The 13,814-nt window shown below is 48.4% G+C and overlaps 1 protein-coding gene across 5 annotated transcripts in view; it reads right to left on the bottom strand.

Annotated features, from left to right (window-relative positions):
• The window catches only part of DMTN (dematin actin binding protein), a 62,070-nt gene that overhangs the window by 4,670 nt on the left and 43,586 nt on the right, over window positions 1-13,814 (bottom strand). For 2 of the 5 annotated variants that reach the window (XM_060276385.1, XM_060276386.1), the window contains 10 exons: window positions 13,369-13,443; window positions 11,370-11,519; window positions 10,343-10,387; window positions 9,575-9,689; window positions 6,808-6,864; window positions 6,554-6,709; window positions 4,708-4,814; window positions 4,486-4,597; window positions 3,803-3,867; window positions 281-1,159 (listed from right to left, as the gene is read on the bottom strand). In XM_060276385.1, coding sequence (XP_060132368.1) covers window positions 1,007-1,159; window positions 3,803-3,867; window positions 4,486-4,597; window positions 4,708-4,814; window positions 6,554-6,709; window positions 6,808-6,864; window positions 9,575-9,689; window positions 10,343-10,387; window positions 11,370-11,519; window positions 13,369-13,443 — 1,035 coding nt within the window. In that variant the 3' untranslated portion in view covers window positions 281-1,006. Of the gene's footprint in view, window positions 1-40; window positions 1,160-3,802; window positions 3,868-4,485; window positions 4,598-4,707; window positions 4,815-6,553; window positions 6,710-6,807; window positions 6,865-9,574; window positions 9,690-10,342; window positions 10,388-11,369; window positions 11,520-13,368; window positions 13,444-13,814 lie in introns of those variants that run through there. The other 3 variants (XR_009557824.1, XM_060276388.1, XM_060276387.1) reach the window with 3 other exon arrangements.

The following is a 13,814-nucleotide window of genomic DNA, read 5'->3' as shown; positions in this document are numbered from 1 at the left end:
ATTTCTTTGTGGGTGCATCAGGACACCCCCCCTGCACATGAGAAAGGACGGTGGGTATTCCTCCATGGCCCCAAGGGTGGTTCTCACCTTTTGCTCCAGCATACTAGGGAGGGAGTTCCCCCTGTCCATCCGCCCTCTCTGGCCATTCTGCGGAGGGAAAATAAACCCACACAGTTGCAGGACCTTTCCCCATGGAAATAGTGCTTGCCGTGGCTCAGGACCCACAGGAGCCAGCCAGTTGCACCACCTTATTCCCTCCTGCCCCCCCCAAACCCTCCTCAGCCTTCCTCTGGGGTCACTCTCCCAGGTATCCTTGGGGGAAGTGGCCTGATACATCACCTCTCGGGGAGACCACCTGTGGCTGGGCACGTGTGCTCACCTGTAGACCTGCAAGACAGAAGGAAAGGGGCTGAAGGTGACAAGAGAACAGTCCCCTGCCATCTTCTTCAGTTGAGACCACTTAGTGTGATTCCTGCATTGGGGGGGGGGGGTTTGCAGTAGATGACCCTCTGGCAGGGTTCGAAATTAGCAGGGCACCAGGCATTTCGCACCTAAAGATTCTCCATTTGTGAGCACCTCAAAAAGTCTGGGTGCTTTATTTTTGCCCCTGGCTGACACTCAAGGATTACTGAAATGTATGTGCTTCGAAGCATCAAAGTATATGTTAAGGATAGGCAAGATGTTAATAAAAAGTAGAGTGTTTTGAAAACTGAAGTACGGTACCAATATTTTTATTGCAAACACCAAATCAAACGTGTATTAGCAATCTCTGCTTAAAACGTGATATTGACAATGTGCCACTTATGTGAATTGCGTATTAATTCATGCCTATCAAAATAATAAAAAGCGTTGCCGCCCCCTTCCCCCAAATGGCGACTAGACATTCTGTTTTGGCGCCTGCAACCCAGGTCCCAGGAGCCATTTGGCTCCTAGCTTTTCTATCCCAGTTTCTAACACTGCCCTTGGGGTCCCTTCCCACTCTACAATTCCGTGACCAGGAGGGAGGTCAGAAGTGGCTCAGAAGTAGCAGAAGGGGGGTCCAAGCTAGGGCAGGTGGCTGACGTCGAGAGGCCTGCCTTTGCCCCGCCCCAACCCCGTAGCTTGGCTTACCTGGGCTCCCTTTTTCGCTGCCGGCAGGACTGAACTCTGTGGACTGCAGCTGTAGAAGGCGAAAAACAAAACAGAAGAGTCAGGGGCACTTCGGTCTTTCAACCACACATCTAAAGCACACATCGCTTTCCCCAAAGATTCCTGGGAACTGCAGCTTTGTGGGAGAAAGGCGACCTTTATTACTCAGGTTTTCTGCTTGTGGCAGAAGGATTCTCGCCCCCCCCCTCCCAATAATGGCAAGAGATGTGGGCTACTTGTGGGACCTCAGCGCCACCAGCAGGTCTCTGCAGGGCCAATGCCAGCTGTGGGATTCTTGGTCAAAGATGGGTTTGGTCAGAATTTGACAGCCATCTTCAAATACCTGAAGAGTTGCCCCATGGTAGACTGAACAAGCTTGTTTCCTAGCTGCTCCAGAGGGGAGGACCCAAAGCAAGGGATTCAAATGGCAAGAGAGGAGATTCCAACTAAATACAGTCGTACCTTGGAAGTCGAAGGGAATCCGTTCCAGAAGTCTGTTTGACTTCCAAAACGTTTGGAAACCAAATCGCAGCTTCTGATTTCCAGAAGCCCCACCGGACGTTCAGCTTCCAAAAGAACGTTTGCAAACTGGAACAATCACTTCCGGGTTTGCGGCATCCGGGAGCCAAAATGTCCAGGTTCCAGGGTGTTCAGGATCCAAGGTACAACTGTATTAGGAAGAACTTTCTGACAGTAAGAACAGTTTGACAGTGGAACGGACTCCCTCAGAAGACGGTGCCGGGCCCTCCTTCCTTGGATGGCCATCTGTCAGGAATTCTTCAACTGTGGTTCCCTGCATTGCAGGGAGTTGGACTACATGACCCAACTCGCTGCTGTTCCTTCCCAACTCTACAATTTTATAGAATCATAGAGTTGGAAGAGACCACAAGGGCCATCCAGTCCAACCCCCTGCCAAGCAGGAAACACCATCAAAGCATTCCTGACAGATGGCTGTCAAGCCTCCGCTTAAAGACCTCCAGAGAAGGAGACTCCACCACACTCCTTGGCAGTAAATTCCACTGTCGAACAGCTCTTACTGTCAGGAAGTTCTTCCTAATGTTTAGGTGGAATCTTCTTTCTTGTAGCTTGAATCCATTGCTCCGTGTCCGCTTCTCTGGAGCAGCAGGAAACAACCTTTCACCCTCCTCTATATGACATCCTTTTATATATTTGAACATGGCTATCATATCACCCCTTAACCTTCTCTTCTCCAGGCTAAAGATACCCAGTTCCCTAAGCCATTCCTCATAAGGCATTGTTTCCAGGCCTTTGACCATTTTGGTTGCCCTCCTCTGGACACGTTCCAGCTTGTCAGTATCCTTCTTGAACTGTGGTGCCCAGAACTGGACACAGTATTCCAGGTGAGGTCTGACCAGAGCAGAATACAGTGGTACTATTACTTCCCTTGATCTAGACGCTATACTCCTATTGATGCAGCCCAGGATTGCATTAGCTTTTTTAGCTGCTGCATCACACTGCTGACTCATGTCAAGTTTGTGGTCTACCAAGACTCCTAGATCCTTTTCACATGTACTGCTCTCAAGCCAGGTGTCACCCATCCTGTATTTGTGCCTTTCATTTTTTTTTGCCCAAGTGTAATACTTTACATTTCTCCCTTTCATGTAAATCACTTTACATCATTCTATGATTTCAGAATGGAAGCAGGCACCAGAGGGACAGGCACAATATGGAAAGGCGGCCCTTCTTCTGATCATTGAGATTATTTCCACCTCCTCAGATTGGACTGTTCTCGAGTCCTCTCTGCACCAGCAATGGCAATACTGCTTTCATCTAAAGGAAACCGGAGGACTTCGAGATGTGTGGAATATTGCACATTCCCTCCAAACACCTTCACTTTTTCTACTTCCCTCCAAGGGATAGAGCAGAGATGGGCAGTGTGTTTCAACTCAAGACCTGCACCCCGTTGTGGATAATCTTCTAGGGTCTGCATGCAATGGAGCTCAGGGCGAGCGGCAAAACAGGTCAAAGCAGCAAATGCATTGCTCTCATTTCATAGCAGGCTACATACATTACAGCAGCAAAAAAGTTACACACAAACACCATCTCCAGGCAGGCCGGCAAGGGGCATTACAGTATAGCATTTCATGGGCCCAATCCACCCCATGAAAGTGCTTGCAGTGAGTGCAGCATAAGGTCGTGGGTTGGGGAGAGTCCCAAGAAAAGAAAGGGGAAAGAGAAAAGTCTTTCTCTGTCACAACACTAGAACTCAGAGAAGCTGAAGGACTATTATGGACTACGCCGAAATGGCAAAACTGACTGGGAAAATCAGAAGGCAGGAAGAGAAGAATTTTAAGAAGGAATGGGAGAATTTTATAATGTGCTCAAGAGAACACTGCAAACAATTTTAAAAAACTTTGGCAGGATTTGAGTAAGGCTTGCAATGTATGAAAAACTATGGGAAAATGGGTTGTTATTCTTTTAACAAATTAGAGAAAATAAGCAGATAAAAAAAAAGATTGATAATGGTAACCATGGAATGGCGGAGGGAAGTCAAGGGATTCAGATAATCCTGAATGAGGAGGTGGATGGTGTGTTTGAATTTAAATTTGTTATGTAAAACTTAATAAAAAAATATATTCAAAGAAAAAGAAAAGAACTCATAGAAGCTGAAGGTTGGAATGTTCAGGGCAGAGGATCCTAACTGGCACCTTACCCTGGCGAGGGTGCTTCTCCCGGAGGCAGGAAGGGAGGAAGATTTCAAGCTTCCACCGTGAAGAGCTGGAAAAAGAGGAAGACCAGCGATTAATATGGCTGAGGAAAGGACTCCTCTTAATCTGGGTTGAGCAGCAGTTCAAGAACACGGGCACATGGCAGTCCTGGAAGGGAGCTTGGAAAGGGGGCAAGCCGTGGGCTGCTGCTCAGGGCGGCCGCATGACAAGCAGCTCTGGCCAAGGGGCACACCTGCTGCTCTAGACCAGCCTTCCCCAACCAGGTGCCCTCCAGCTGTTTTGGACTACAGCTCCCATCAGCCCCAGGCAGCACAGCTCCTGGGTGCAGGGGCTGATGGGAGCGTGGCCAGGCTGGCAAGGATTGATGGGAGTTGTAGGCCACGAAGGGCACCAGGCACAGCTCTCATGGGGCCAAATGCTCAGGCACACTTGCAGGAGGGCAGCCACCTCTGTGTCTCCTGGCCAAGCCTGCTTCTTCACACAGCACACAGTTGAACTGTGGAACTCTCTGCCACAGGATGCAATGAGAGCCACTAAATGGCTTTAAAAGAGGATTAGACAAATTCATGTACCCACTGCCTTCCTGTTTTAAGACAAAAAGAATGAGAAGCATGGGAAATCACCCCCTGGTTTTAGCAGGGGGTGGGGTGAGAGGTGGCTTACTCACAGGAGTGGAAGGGTGTCCGGTCTGGAAGGGAACGGGTTTTCCTCCGGATGGGGAGCGACTTCTCCATCTCCATCTCCTCCTTGAGGATGAGCTTGCCAAGGTTGGAGGCCACCTGGCGGGGAGAGAGAGCAGCGGGGGGGGGGGGAGCTCAGCCACACATGGATCCACTGACACCCAGGAGCCCCCCCTCCGGCTTCGCCTGCCCCCAAGCCCCCTGCCCACCTTGCTCAGCTCTTGCTTCTGCAGCTCTCGCAGGCTCCCGTCCTCCGTGGTTTCCTCGTCCTCGCCCTCGCCTCTTCTGGAGGCCATCCGCCGCCGCCACTCTGTCTCTGCGGAAAGACAAGGCAGGAGGGTGTCTCACACGCGGCAGCCGCACAAAGAAACGGGCAGCTTCTTGGGCGGAGGGTCTCCTCACCTTCAAAAATGACACCACCCCGATTTCAGAGGAGTGAAGCTAGGACTCTATAAAGCCCATTATCATGTGGGGCCAGTTTACCTGAGCATTCACATGAATTACTTCACTGCTAGATTACTGCTATGCACTTTTTGTGGGGCTTGCCTTGCACCTGGATCTGGAGGTTGCAATTGTGGGAATGTTAGGGATGTGGATTAGGATATATTATTAGATAGATCCTATCCAAGCTTGTGGTAGCACAAGCTTCCAATATCAGCAGAGTGACATTCCCCTTTTGTGCGCAGCAAAGCGTGAGCAGCAGGCCAAGAGGGAGAACCACCCTAACTGGAGATTCTCTGGAGATATGTTCCCGTTGAAGGAGAAAAGGCTAAGAGAGAGAATGGCTGCTGGCTAGGGGCTTTTGTCTGCCAGCTAATCCATCTCATCTGCATATCTGGAGGAACAGGAACTGAACTTAGGTGTTCCCCCAGGGGAGTTCCTGTTAGTGGTCACTCTAGGAACTGTTGTGACTTGTCTGCCCCAGTGTTCCATCCCACAGCAATGAGTGCAGAATGCTGCAACATGGTTGCTGACAGTAGGGAGGCCTTGGCAGCACAGAACACCTGCGCTGATAAATCTGCCCTGGTGGCTGCTTTGCTACTGGGCCAAGTTCAAGGGGTTGCTATTCTTATATCAACCACCCTTACTTAACAACATGGGACCAATTTGCCTGCGAGATCGCCTCGCCCCATATACGTCTGGTCAGCCGCCACAATCTGTGTAGCTGGCATTATTACAGGGCCGTATACGGTAATACCTGTTCTTCATTTGTAAGAAACTGGTCATTTAGTGTGGCAGTACCTGCACTTTGGAACGCCCTGCCTACTGAGATCAGGTGGGCGCCTTCAGTGTAGGTATTCTTTTGGGTGGCTGTTGAAAACTTTCTTGTTTAGACAAGCCTGCCCAGACACGTAGAATGGTGATGCATATTTTAACCTGCTTTTATTTATTTATTTATTTTGAATGTTGTAAATAGCTGTTTTGGAAATGCAAAGGATCTCGCCAGGAATCGCTACCATTTAAAACTGCTAGTACGAAGCAGCAACGCCATCGCAGAAAAGGAAAGCAGTACCCAGCCTCTGCTCGATTCTTTTCCTCATTGTCCAACTTCCTCTATGCTTTTTTAAAATAAATTTAAACTTTATTGAATTACACATTAAAAATACATTCACAATCACACCAAAAAAATAAACGAAAATGTCCAAATCATAACAACCAATAACCAAACTTTTAAAAAGAACAAAAACAAAAAGACAAACAAAATCACACATTTACAAAACAAATAGAAATAATAATAATAATAAACATAATCATAGTCATAAATTCATAAAGAACATAAACGTAATCTTAAATTAAATCATATTTTTTTAAACGAATTCTTACATTCATTCTCTCTTTCATACCCATTAAATCTTCTACCCTCTCTAATCTCTCACAAGCAAACTAGAAAGCCTTGTTATCACCTCATTCGTCTGCCAGAAAAAGGAGACCAATCTGCCTGGCACCTTGGCCGATGGCATCATTGCTCCAGCTCTGGAAAGAGCCCCACAGCTATGTATTCCCCCATCCACTACCCCCACTGGCTGGCAGAAAAAGACAACAAGGACCACCTACCCACAACTGCCAAGGAGGGTGGGCAGGGCCAGTAGTCCGTCTCAATCTTGGCCGGCTGGTTGGGGTCGGGCGGCTGGGCAGCCGGGAACTTGGAGGATTCGATGATCAGGTCCTCAATCATGTGTTTGCTCTGCGGAGTTGGCGTCATCGACTGCTCTGCAAGGTACAAAAGGGGGAGGGAGGTGACTCTGAGCCTCTGCTGTGTGTAGCCCCACCTTCGCCCACCCCAGAGGTCATTGGGGAGCACCACCTACCCTTCTGCTTGTAGATGGGGGGCTTCTTGTAGATGTTCATCTCTGCCGTGTTGGTATCTGGGGAAGGAGCAAGGAGGCGCTTAGGGGACGCAGCAACTAGTTGGGGGCCACTTCTCAGGGGGTCTTCCAGCCTTCTGCTGCCCGTATTTCTCCTCTTACATGGCCCAAGATCTGCTCTGCTAGCCTGCTCCCCCCTACCTTGAACTCCCCTGGGCCAGGCCCTTCAACACTGGAGCGTAGCAAGCTGCCTTAAATGTACTGAGTAACCAAACAAGGGACCCAGGTGGCGCTGTGGGTTAAACCACTGAGCCTAGGGCTTGCTGATCAGAAGGTCGGCGGTTCGAATCCCTGTGACGGGGTGAGCTCCCGTTGCTTGGTCCCAGCTCCTGCCAACCTAGCAGTTCGAAAGCACGTCAAAGTGCAAGTAGATAAATAGGAACCGCTACAGCGGGAAGGTAAACGGCGTTTCCATGTGCTGCTCTGGTTCGCCAGAAGTGGCTTTGTCATGCTGGCCACATGACCTGGAAGCTATACACCGGCTCCCTCGGCTAATAATGCGAGATGAGCGCGCAACCCCAGAGTCGGTCACAACTGGACCTAATGGTCAGGGGTCCCTTTACCTTTTAACCAAACAAACAAACCCCTGTGTTGCAAAAAGTACGTCAACAATATCAAAGGCAACACAATGACCAATGTGAAAATCTTTATGGAATTTTTTCAAAACATCAAAAGTATTATTAGCACCACCTGGAGTCGGCTTTATATATCTTTCAAAAAATGTTGTCAGTAGCAGTGACTACATAATTACATGAGCACAGTTCCATAGCAATTGACATTATCATATACAGTGCCTCGCTTAACGAATGCCCTGCTTAACGAAATTTCCACTTAACGAAAGGATTTTTTGAGCAGAGGTTGCCTCGCTAGACAAATTCGTTTTATGAAAAATTCGTCTAGCGAATTGCAGTTTCCCATAGGAATGCATTGAAATTCAATTAATGCGTTCCTATGGGCAAAAGAAATTCAAAAAAAAAATCAATGCATTCCTATGGGATTCGCTAGACGAATTTTCCGTTATAAGAAAAGACCCGTGGAATGAATTAAATTCGTCTAGCGAGGCACCACTGTATATCTATTCAAAAAAATGATGGGGTATGTACTCTTTTTTCATATTCACAGTTTATAATTTTTGCTATTGCAAGTTGTTATGCATGTGCAGGTCATCGTTTAAAAATTTTATTTTCAGTTTACGAAGCAATTCTATATCCTTCTACTGCGCTGATGAAGAATTCTACGAAACAGTAGTCGTTATCCGGAATCACTGTTCAGTGTTGGACATCATATTTGCTATTACACAAAGCGTCACAGCTTGTTTTCCACTGGATAAAGTCTGGCATCATGCTTCATTCAAAGACTTTCAGAGACTTTCAAAGATTACTTTAAATCAGGCATCCCCAAACTGCGGCCCTCCAGGTGTTTTGGCCTACAACTCCCATGATCCCTAGCTAGCAGGACCAGTGGTCAGGGAAGATGGGAATTGTAGTCCAAAACATCTGGAGGGCCGAAGTTTGGGGATGCCTGATTTAAATGTACTGAGTCAGGCCATTGGCTCACTGTACAGTGACTGGCAGCTGCTCTTCAGGGTTCCAGGCAGGGAATATTTAACCTGTGCCCTTCAGGACTTCTCTAAAGCAGCTTCTTATAAATCCCCTCTTTGGTATTATAACTTTTCTACGTTGGGGCAGCCTTTGCTGGGTATGATGAGAGTTGTTTATTATTATTATTACCGTGGTACCTTGGTTTACGAACTTAATCCATTCCGGAAGTCCGTTCTTAAACCAAAGCATTCTTAAACCAAGGTGTGCTTTCCCATAGCAGCAGGGGACTCAATTTACAAATGGAACACACTCAACAGGAAGTGGAACATGTTCTTATTCCAAGGCATAGTTCACAAACCAAAACAGCTACTTCTGGGTTTGCAGCGTTCTTAATTCAAGTTGTTCATAAACTAAGCTGTTCTTAAACCAAGGTACCACTGTAGTATCATCATCATCATCATCATCATCATTTATATCCTGCCTTTTCCCCAGGCTCAAGGCAGCTTACACAAATTAAAACACCACCAATTAAATAAGTTAAGAAACATATAAAAAGTAATTAAACTCTAATAGAATTAAAGCAATTTTTTAAAATAAAGAAAACCCCAAGTCTCTTAAAATACAAATAATAAAACAGCACTATTAAAAGCCCTTTCCTTAAAAAATAACAGTCTGTTCCCAAAGGCCTGTTGGAATAAGAAGGTCTCCTCCTGCTGGCAGAAGGACCGCAAGGAGGGGACCAGGCCAGCCACTGGCGGACCGGGCAGGTTCTTAGAAGGGAATATGGTCCTTCAGAGAGCCTGGGCCTAAGTCATATAGGGCTTTATAGGTCACGACCAGCACTTTCAATTGAGCTCAGGAACAGATTGGCAGCTAGTGGAGCTGTTCTAATAAGGGGGTCAATATTCAGTCTGGCTGAAGCTCTTTGAGCCAGCTGTCATTTCTTTTCAAAGGCAGCCCCACGTAGCGTGTGATTGCTGCATTGCAGGGGGCTGGACTAGATGACCCCTGGGGATCCCCTCCAACTCTCTACAATTCTATGACTGAGAGACCCCCTGGAGAGGCTGCAGCTCATGGAGGGGGGGAAGGGTCTGGGGGAGCAGTCTAAGGCGTGGTTTGGGGTGTCAGGGAAAGCCTCGAGGCGCCTTTGGCAAGAGGGGGGGCCCTACCAGGGCGGTGGAAATGGTGGACTCCGCTGCTGCGGCTGGTGCTGCTGGCTCGGCGGCTGCCTGACTGGGAGGCATTCCCTGGAGACTTGCTCTCCTCCATCCAGTCGCGGGTGACCTGTGGGAAGAGCAAAGGAGGTCAGAGGAGGCCAGCAGTCTGGTTTCAGGGCCGGCCCGACACATTTTGCTGCTTGAGGCAAAACGGGAGAAAATAGGAGGGGCTGGAGAGGAGCAGTGGAAACAGTGGCTCTGCTCTTCTCTGGTGGCAGCTGCAAGCTACAAGCACAGGGGGTGGCGGACGGCAGGTTCCTGGGGTCCCCAGATCTGCAGCTCCCCCCCCAGCTGTCTCCAGCCTGCAGCCTGAGGCAGCTGCCTCATCGGCAGTAATGGGTGGGCCGGCCCCTGCCCGAATTGCCACACAGCCCTTTCCCTCCCGTTGCAGAAGACCAGCCTGCACCCCGCCACCCACGAGAGACGGTCAGCAGCCGAGGAGCTGTGCTGGCAAGACGTCCTACAAACCAGCTTCCCTCTTGGCCAGAGGGCTTCTGGAGCTCACAGGCCCTGAGGCGCTCCCGGCAGAGGAGGAGCTGAAATGCTGCCCGTGCAGATGCACGCACACATCTCTCTCTCCCCCCCCCCCCGCCACCCTGTCGCATTGACAGCCTTGCACATCTCTCCCCCACTCCCTCCCTCCCTCCCACTGGCCTCTTCTCTGCTCTTGGTAACCCAACTTGGAAACCCATCTCCAAGGCAACCTTGAGAAACACTTACTTCTGGAGAAGGAGGAGGAGAGAGGGATTTGGGCGAGAGGGAGCGCTGCAGAAGAGAGTCAAGAGAGAGAGAGAAAGAGAACTTCGCTTGATAAAGCTCACATCTGAGTCATTTATTATGTCTAAAAGGCTTTCTTACAGAAGATGGGGCAAGCTTGCTTTCTGCCTCTCCGGAGAGGAGGACCTGAACTGATAGGTAAAGGTAAAGGGACCCCTGACCATTAGGTCCAGTCGTGACCGACTCTGGGGTTGCGCGCTCATCTCGCATTTTTGGCCGAGGGAGCCGGCGTATGGCTTCCAGGTCATGTGGCCAGCATGACAAAGCCGCTTCTGGCGAACCAGAGCAGCACATGGAAATGCCGTTTACCTTCCTGCTGTAGCGATTCCTATTTATCTACTTGCATTTTGATGTGCTTTCGAACTGCTAGGTTGGCAGGAGCTGGGACCAAGCAATGGGAGCTCACCCCGTCACAGGGATTCGAACCGCCGACCTTCTGATCAGCAAGCCCTAGGTTCAGTGGTTTAACCACAGCGCCACCTGGGTCCCATGAACTGATAGATTCATTCAAATTCCAGGAAAGGAGATTCCGGCTAAACCATCGGAAGAACTTCTGACGGTAAGAGGGTAAGAGCCATTCGACAATGGAAGGGACTCCCTTGGAAGGTGGCGGCTACGGCTCCCCCCCATTGGGGAGGTTGAATGGCCACCTGTCATGTATGATCTAGTTTAGATTCCAGCATTGCAGGGGGTTGGACTAGAAGAGCCTTAGGGTCCCTTACACCCTAGTTTCCTATGATTCTATGTCTATACTGCAAGCCACAATGGGGCTTGTGGAAGTTCAGAGAACAACATAAAAACCTAACGGTATTAATTAGCCAGCCGCCAGCCAGCCATTACAGAACTGGCCTTACTGTTTCCTAACAACTGCTACAGAATCATAACCTCAAAATAGCCTTTGCTATGGTGCTCTGGGCAAGGCAAAGGGCCCACCCCACCCAGGTCCAAAAGGGGGGTTGGGCTTGCCCACCTCTCGGCTCCTTGCCCTCTCCACGTGGTCCAGGAGGGAGTAGGTAAAGTGGGGCTCGTAGATCATCAAGTCGGGCCGCTCTATGTCCAGGATCGCCTTGTCTTTGGGGATTGCTGCTAAGTCTTTGTAGACTTCATTGTCCATTTTTGCCTGGGAAGGAAGACAGAAGCATTTGCGTTCCAGGTCTTGATTCAGGAGGCATTCAAATACTTTCAGAACCAAACCTAAAGCTATATTACATTGCACAACATATAAATTTGTCAATGGATTTGGATATTCGAGCCGACTTAAAAGCTACAAACTTTTGAACCTGATTTGATAGAAGATGGGCTACATAAAATACCATGGGGGTAGAAACACAGCTAGACCAAAGCAAACAATCTCTTTTTTATAACAAATTGGTTGAAATCATGATATGATAGCCATCTTCAAACATCTCAATGGCTGTCACACGGAAGATGGGAGCAAGCTTGTTTTCTCCTGCTCTGGAGGGTAAGACTCGAACCAATGGCTTTAAATTACAAGAAAGGAGATTCCGACTAAACATCAGGAAGGACTTTCTGACAGTTAAAGAGCTGTTTGACAGTGAAATGGACTCCCACTGCACACCTTCCAGCTTCTCAATATCCTTCTTAAACTGTGGTACCCAGAACTGGACACAGTATTCCAGGTGTGGTCTGACCCAAGCAAAATAAAACAGAACTATTACGTCCCTTGATCTGGAGACACTAGACTTCGGCTGAATAGCATTAGCTTTGCTTGCTGCTGCATCACACTGTTGGGTGATGGAGAAATGCTATTGGGTGATCTCTATCTTCTCCACGCAGAGGACCTAATACTTGCTGGTTCATCCTGAGCTTTGGCCCGCCTGACCTTTCCCCCTGCAGCTGTTGGCTACTCATGTATACTCTTCCTCCCTTCATAATTTCCCCTTTCTCCCATTTCTTATTCATGCCCTTCTTAAATCTCAGCTCATCTTTAACCTCCTTATGCAGCCACACCGCTTTCCCCGCTCCAGCCACCCCACAAGTTTCTGTGAGGTGTGATCCATGAGAGGCAGTCAAGTACAACATTCCTTGTAATACTAGAGAAGACATGCGAGGGAATGTTTAGTCCAGCCAGTCGAAACTTCCTGTTTCCTCCTGGCTGGAGCATCCTTCCTTTGCATGTGGCTAAAGATGGGCGTGACCTAACCTGTCCAGGTAACAAAAGGACGAGTCATGCAGCAACCTCTCTCTTTTTCACTTCCTTTGTCATTTGACCAGCTTTTAGCTAGGACTGCTCTGCTAGTTAGCAGCACTGGGATCATTCCCCCATATGGGGTAGATCCACATGTACATATTTGTAACTAAGTCTGCCTTCAGGGATCCAACTGTGAACTGATGTGAGTAAACTCATTTTATTGACTTTGAATAAGATTGTGGCATCTTTATTCTTTTAAGAGGGATTCAAGGGAACTTACCAGGAACGTATCAATTCAATCTAACACAGACTGAATTGTATAATAGTGAGAGGCTTACACAAGCCTGCAACCAGCTATCTGCTGTGCATGTAAAAGGGGAATGTAAACTCTGCTAAGTGAAGGAACTTGCTAGCGTAAGTTAGGAAGGATATTAATAAACAATAGTTTCCAGCCCCAGTGTGGGTCTCAGCTTCGGCCAGGTAGGGTGTACCTGCCTTATCTGCTGCCAATGAGATGGTTTTGATCTTTTCTGGTTCTGCTCCTGCTGTAGTCTTGCATTCCTGCTATGGTGCTAAGCTTTTTTTGTGTGTGTGTTTTGAATGAAGCCCCAGAAAGATGCTTGCTGGAGAAGAGTTGGGAGGACCCTGAGGATCATCTAGTCCAGCCCCCTGCAATGCAGGAATATGTAGCTGTCCCATACGGGGATCGAACCTGCAACCTTGGCATTATCAGCACCACACTCTAATCAACTGGGAGATCCATGCATGGAGGTGAGGTATCATTTAAAAGCAAACAGTCCATCTGCATGGTACTCACCACAATGCTGGAGGGTGACCCAGGGACGCTGGAGCCCCGGGAAGAGCACAGGCTCCCTGGGGACGTCAGCTGGTGCTGGAGAGAGGGGAAAAGACACAAGTCAGATGGGATGTGAAAAGCAAAGAACTCCTTTCTCATCTCTTAACAGCAGCAGCCCAGGGTTGTATTGCCAAATCCCTGGAAAGGCCTTTGAACTTAATAATTTGGATTGCCGGTGTTCAAGGGTTTGTCAAACCACCCTTCTTGAAAAGATATCCCCTAAACCAGTGGTGCCCAAACTTTTTTCAAAGAAGGCCAGATTTGATGAAGTGAAGGGCCGTGAGGGCCGACCAAAGTTGTTGACCTTTTTTTTTTAGGATTGAAGTTGCTTAGCTTTTTTAAGGGTTGAAGGTCTTGGTTTTTTTTAGGATTGATGTTGTTGAGGATTTTACCCCAGGAAATAAACT

This window comes from Zootoca vivipara, chromosome 6, assembly GCF_963506605.1.
Source record: "Zootoca vivipara chromosome 6, rZooViv1.1, whole genome shotgun sequence".
In the NCBI taxonomy this organism is placed as follows: domain Eukaryota; kingdom Metazoa; phylum Chordata; class Lepidosauria; order Squamata; family Lacertidae; genus Zootoca; species Zootoca vivipara.
Note: the sequence above shows the minus strand (reverse complement) of the source record. Positions and strands in the feature narration are given on the sequence as shown.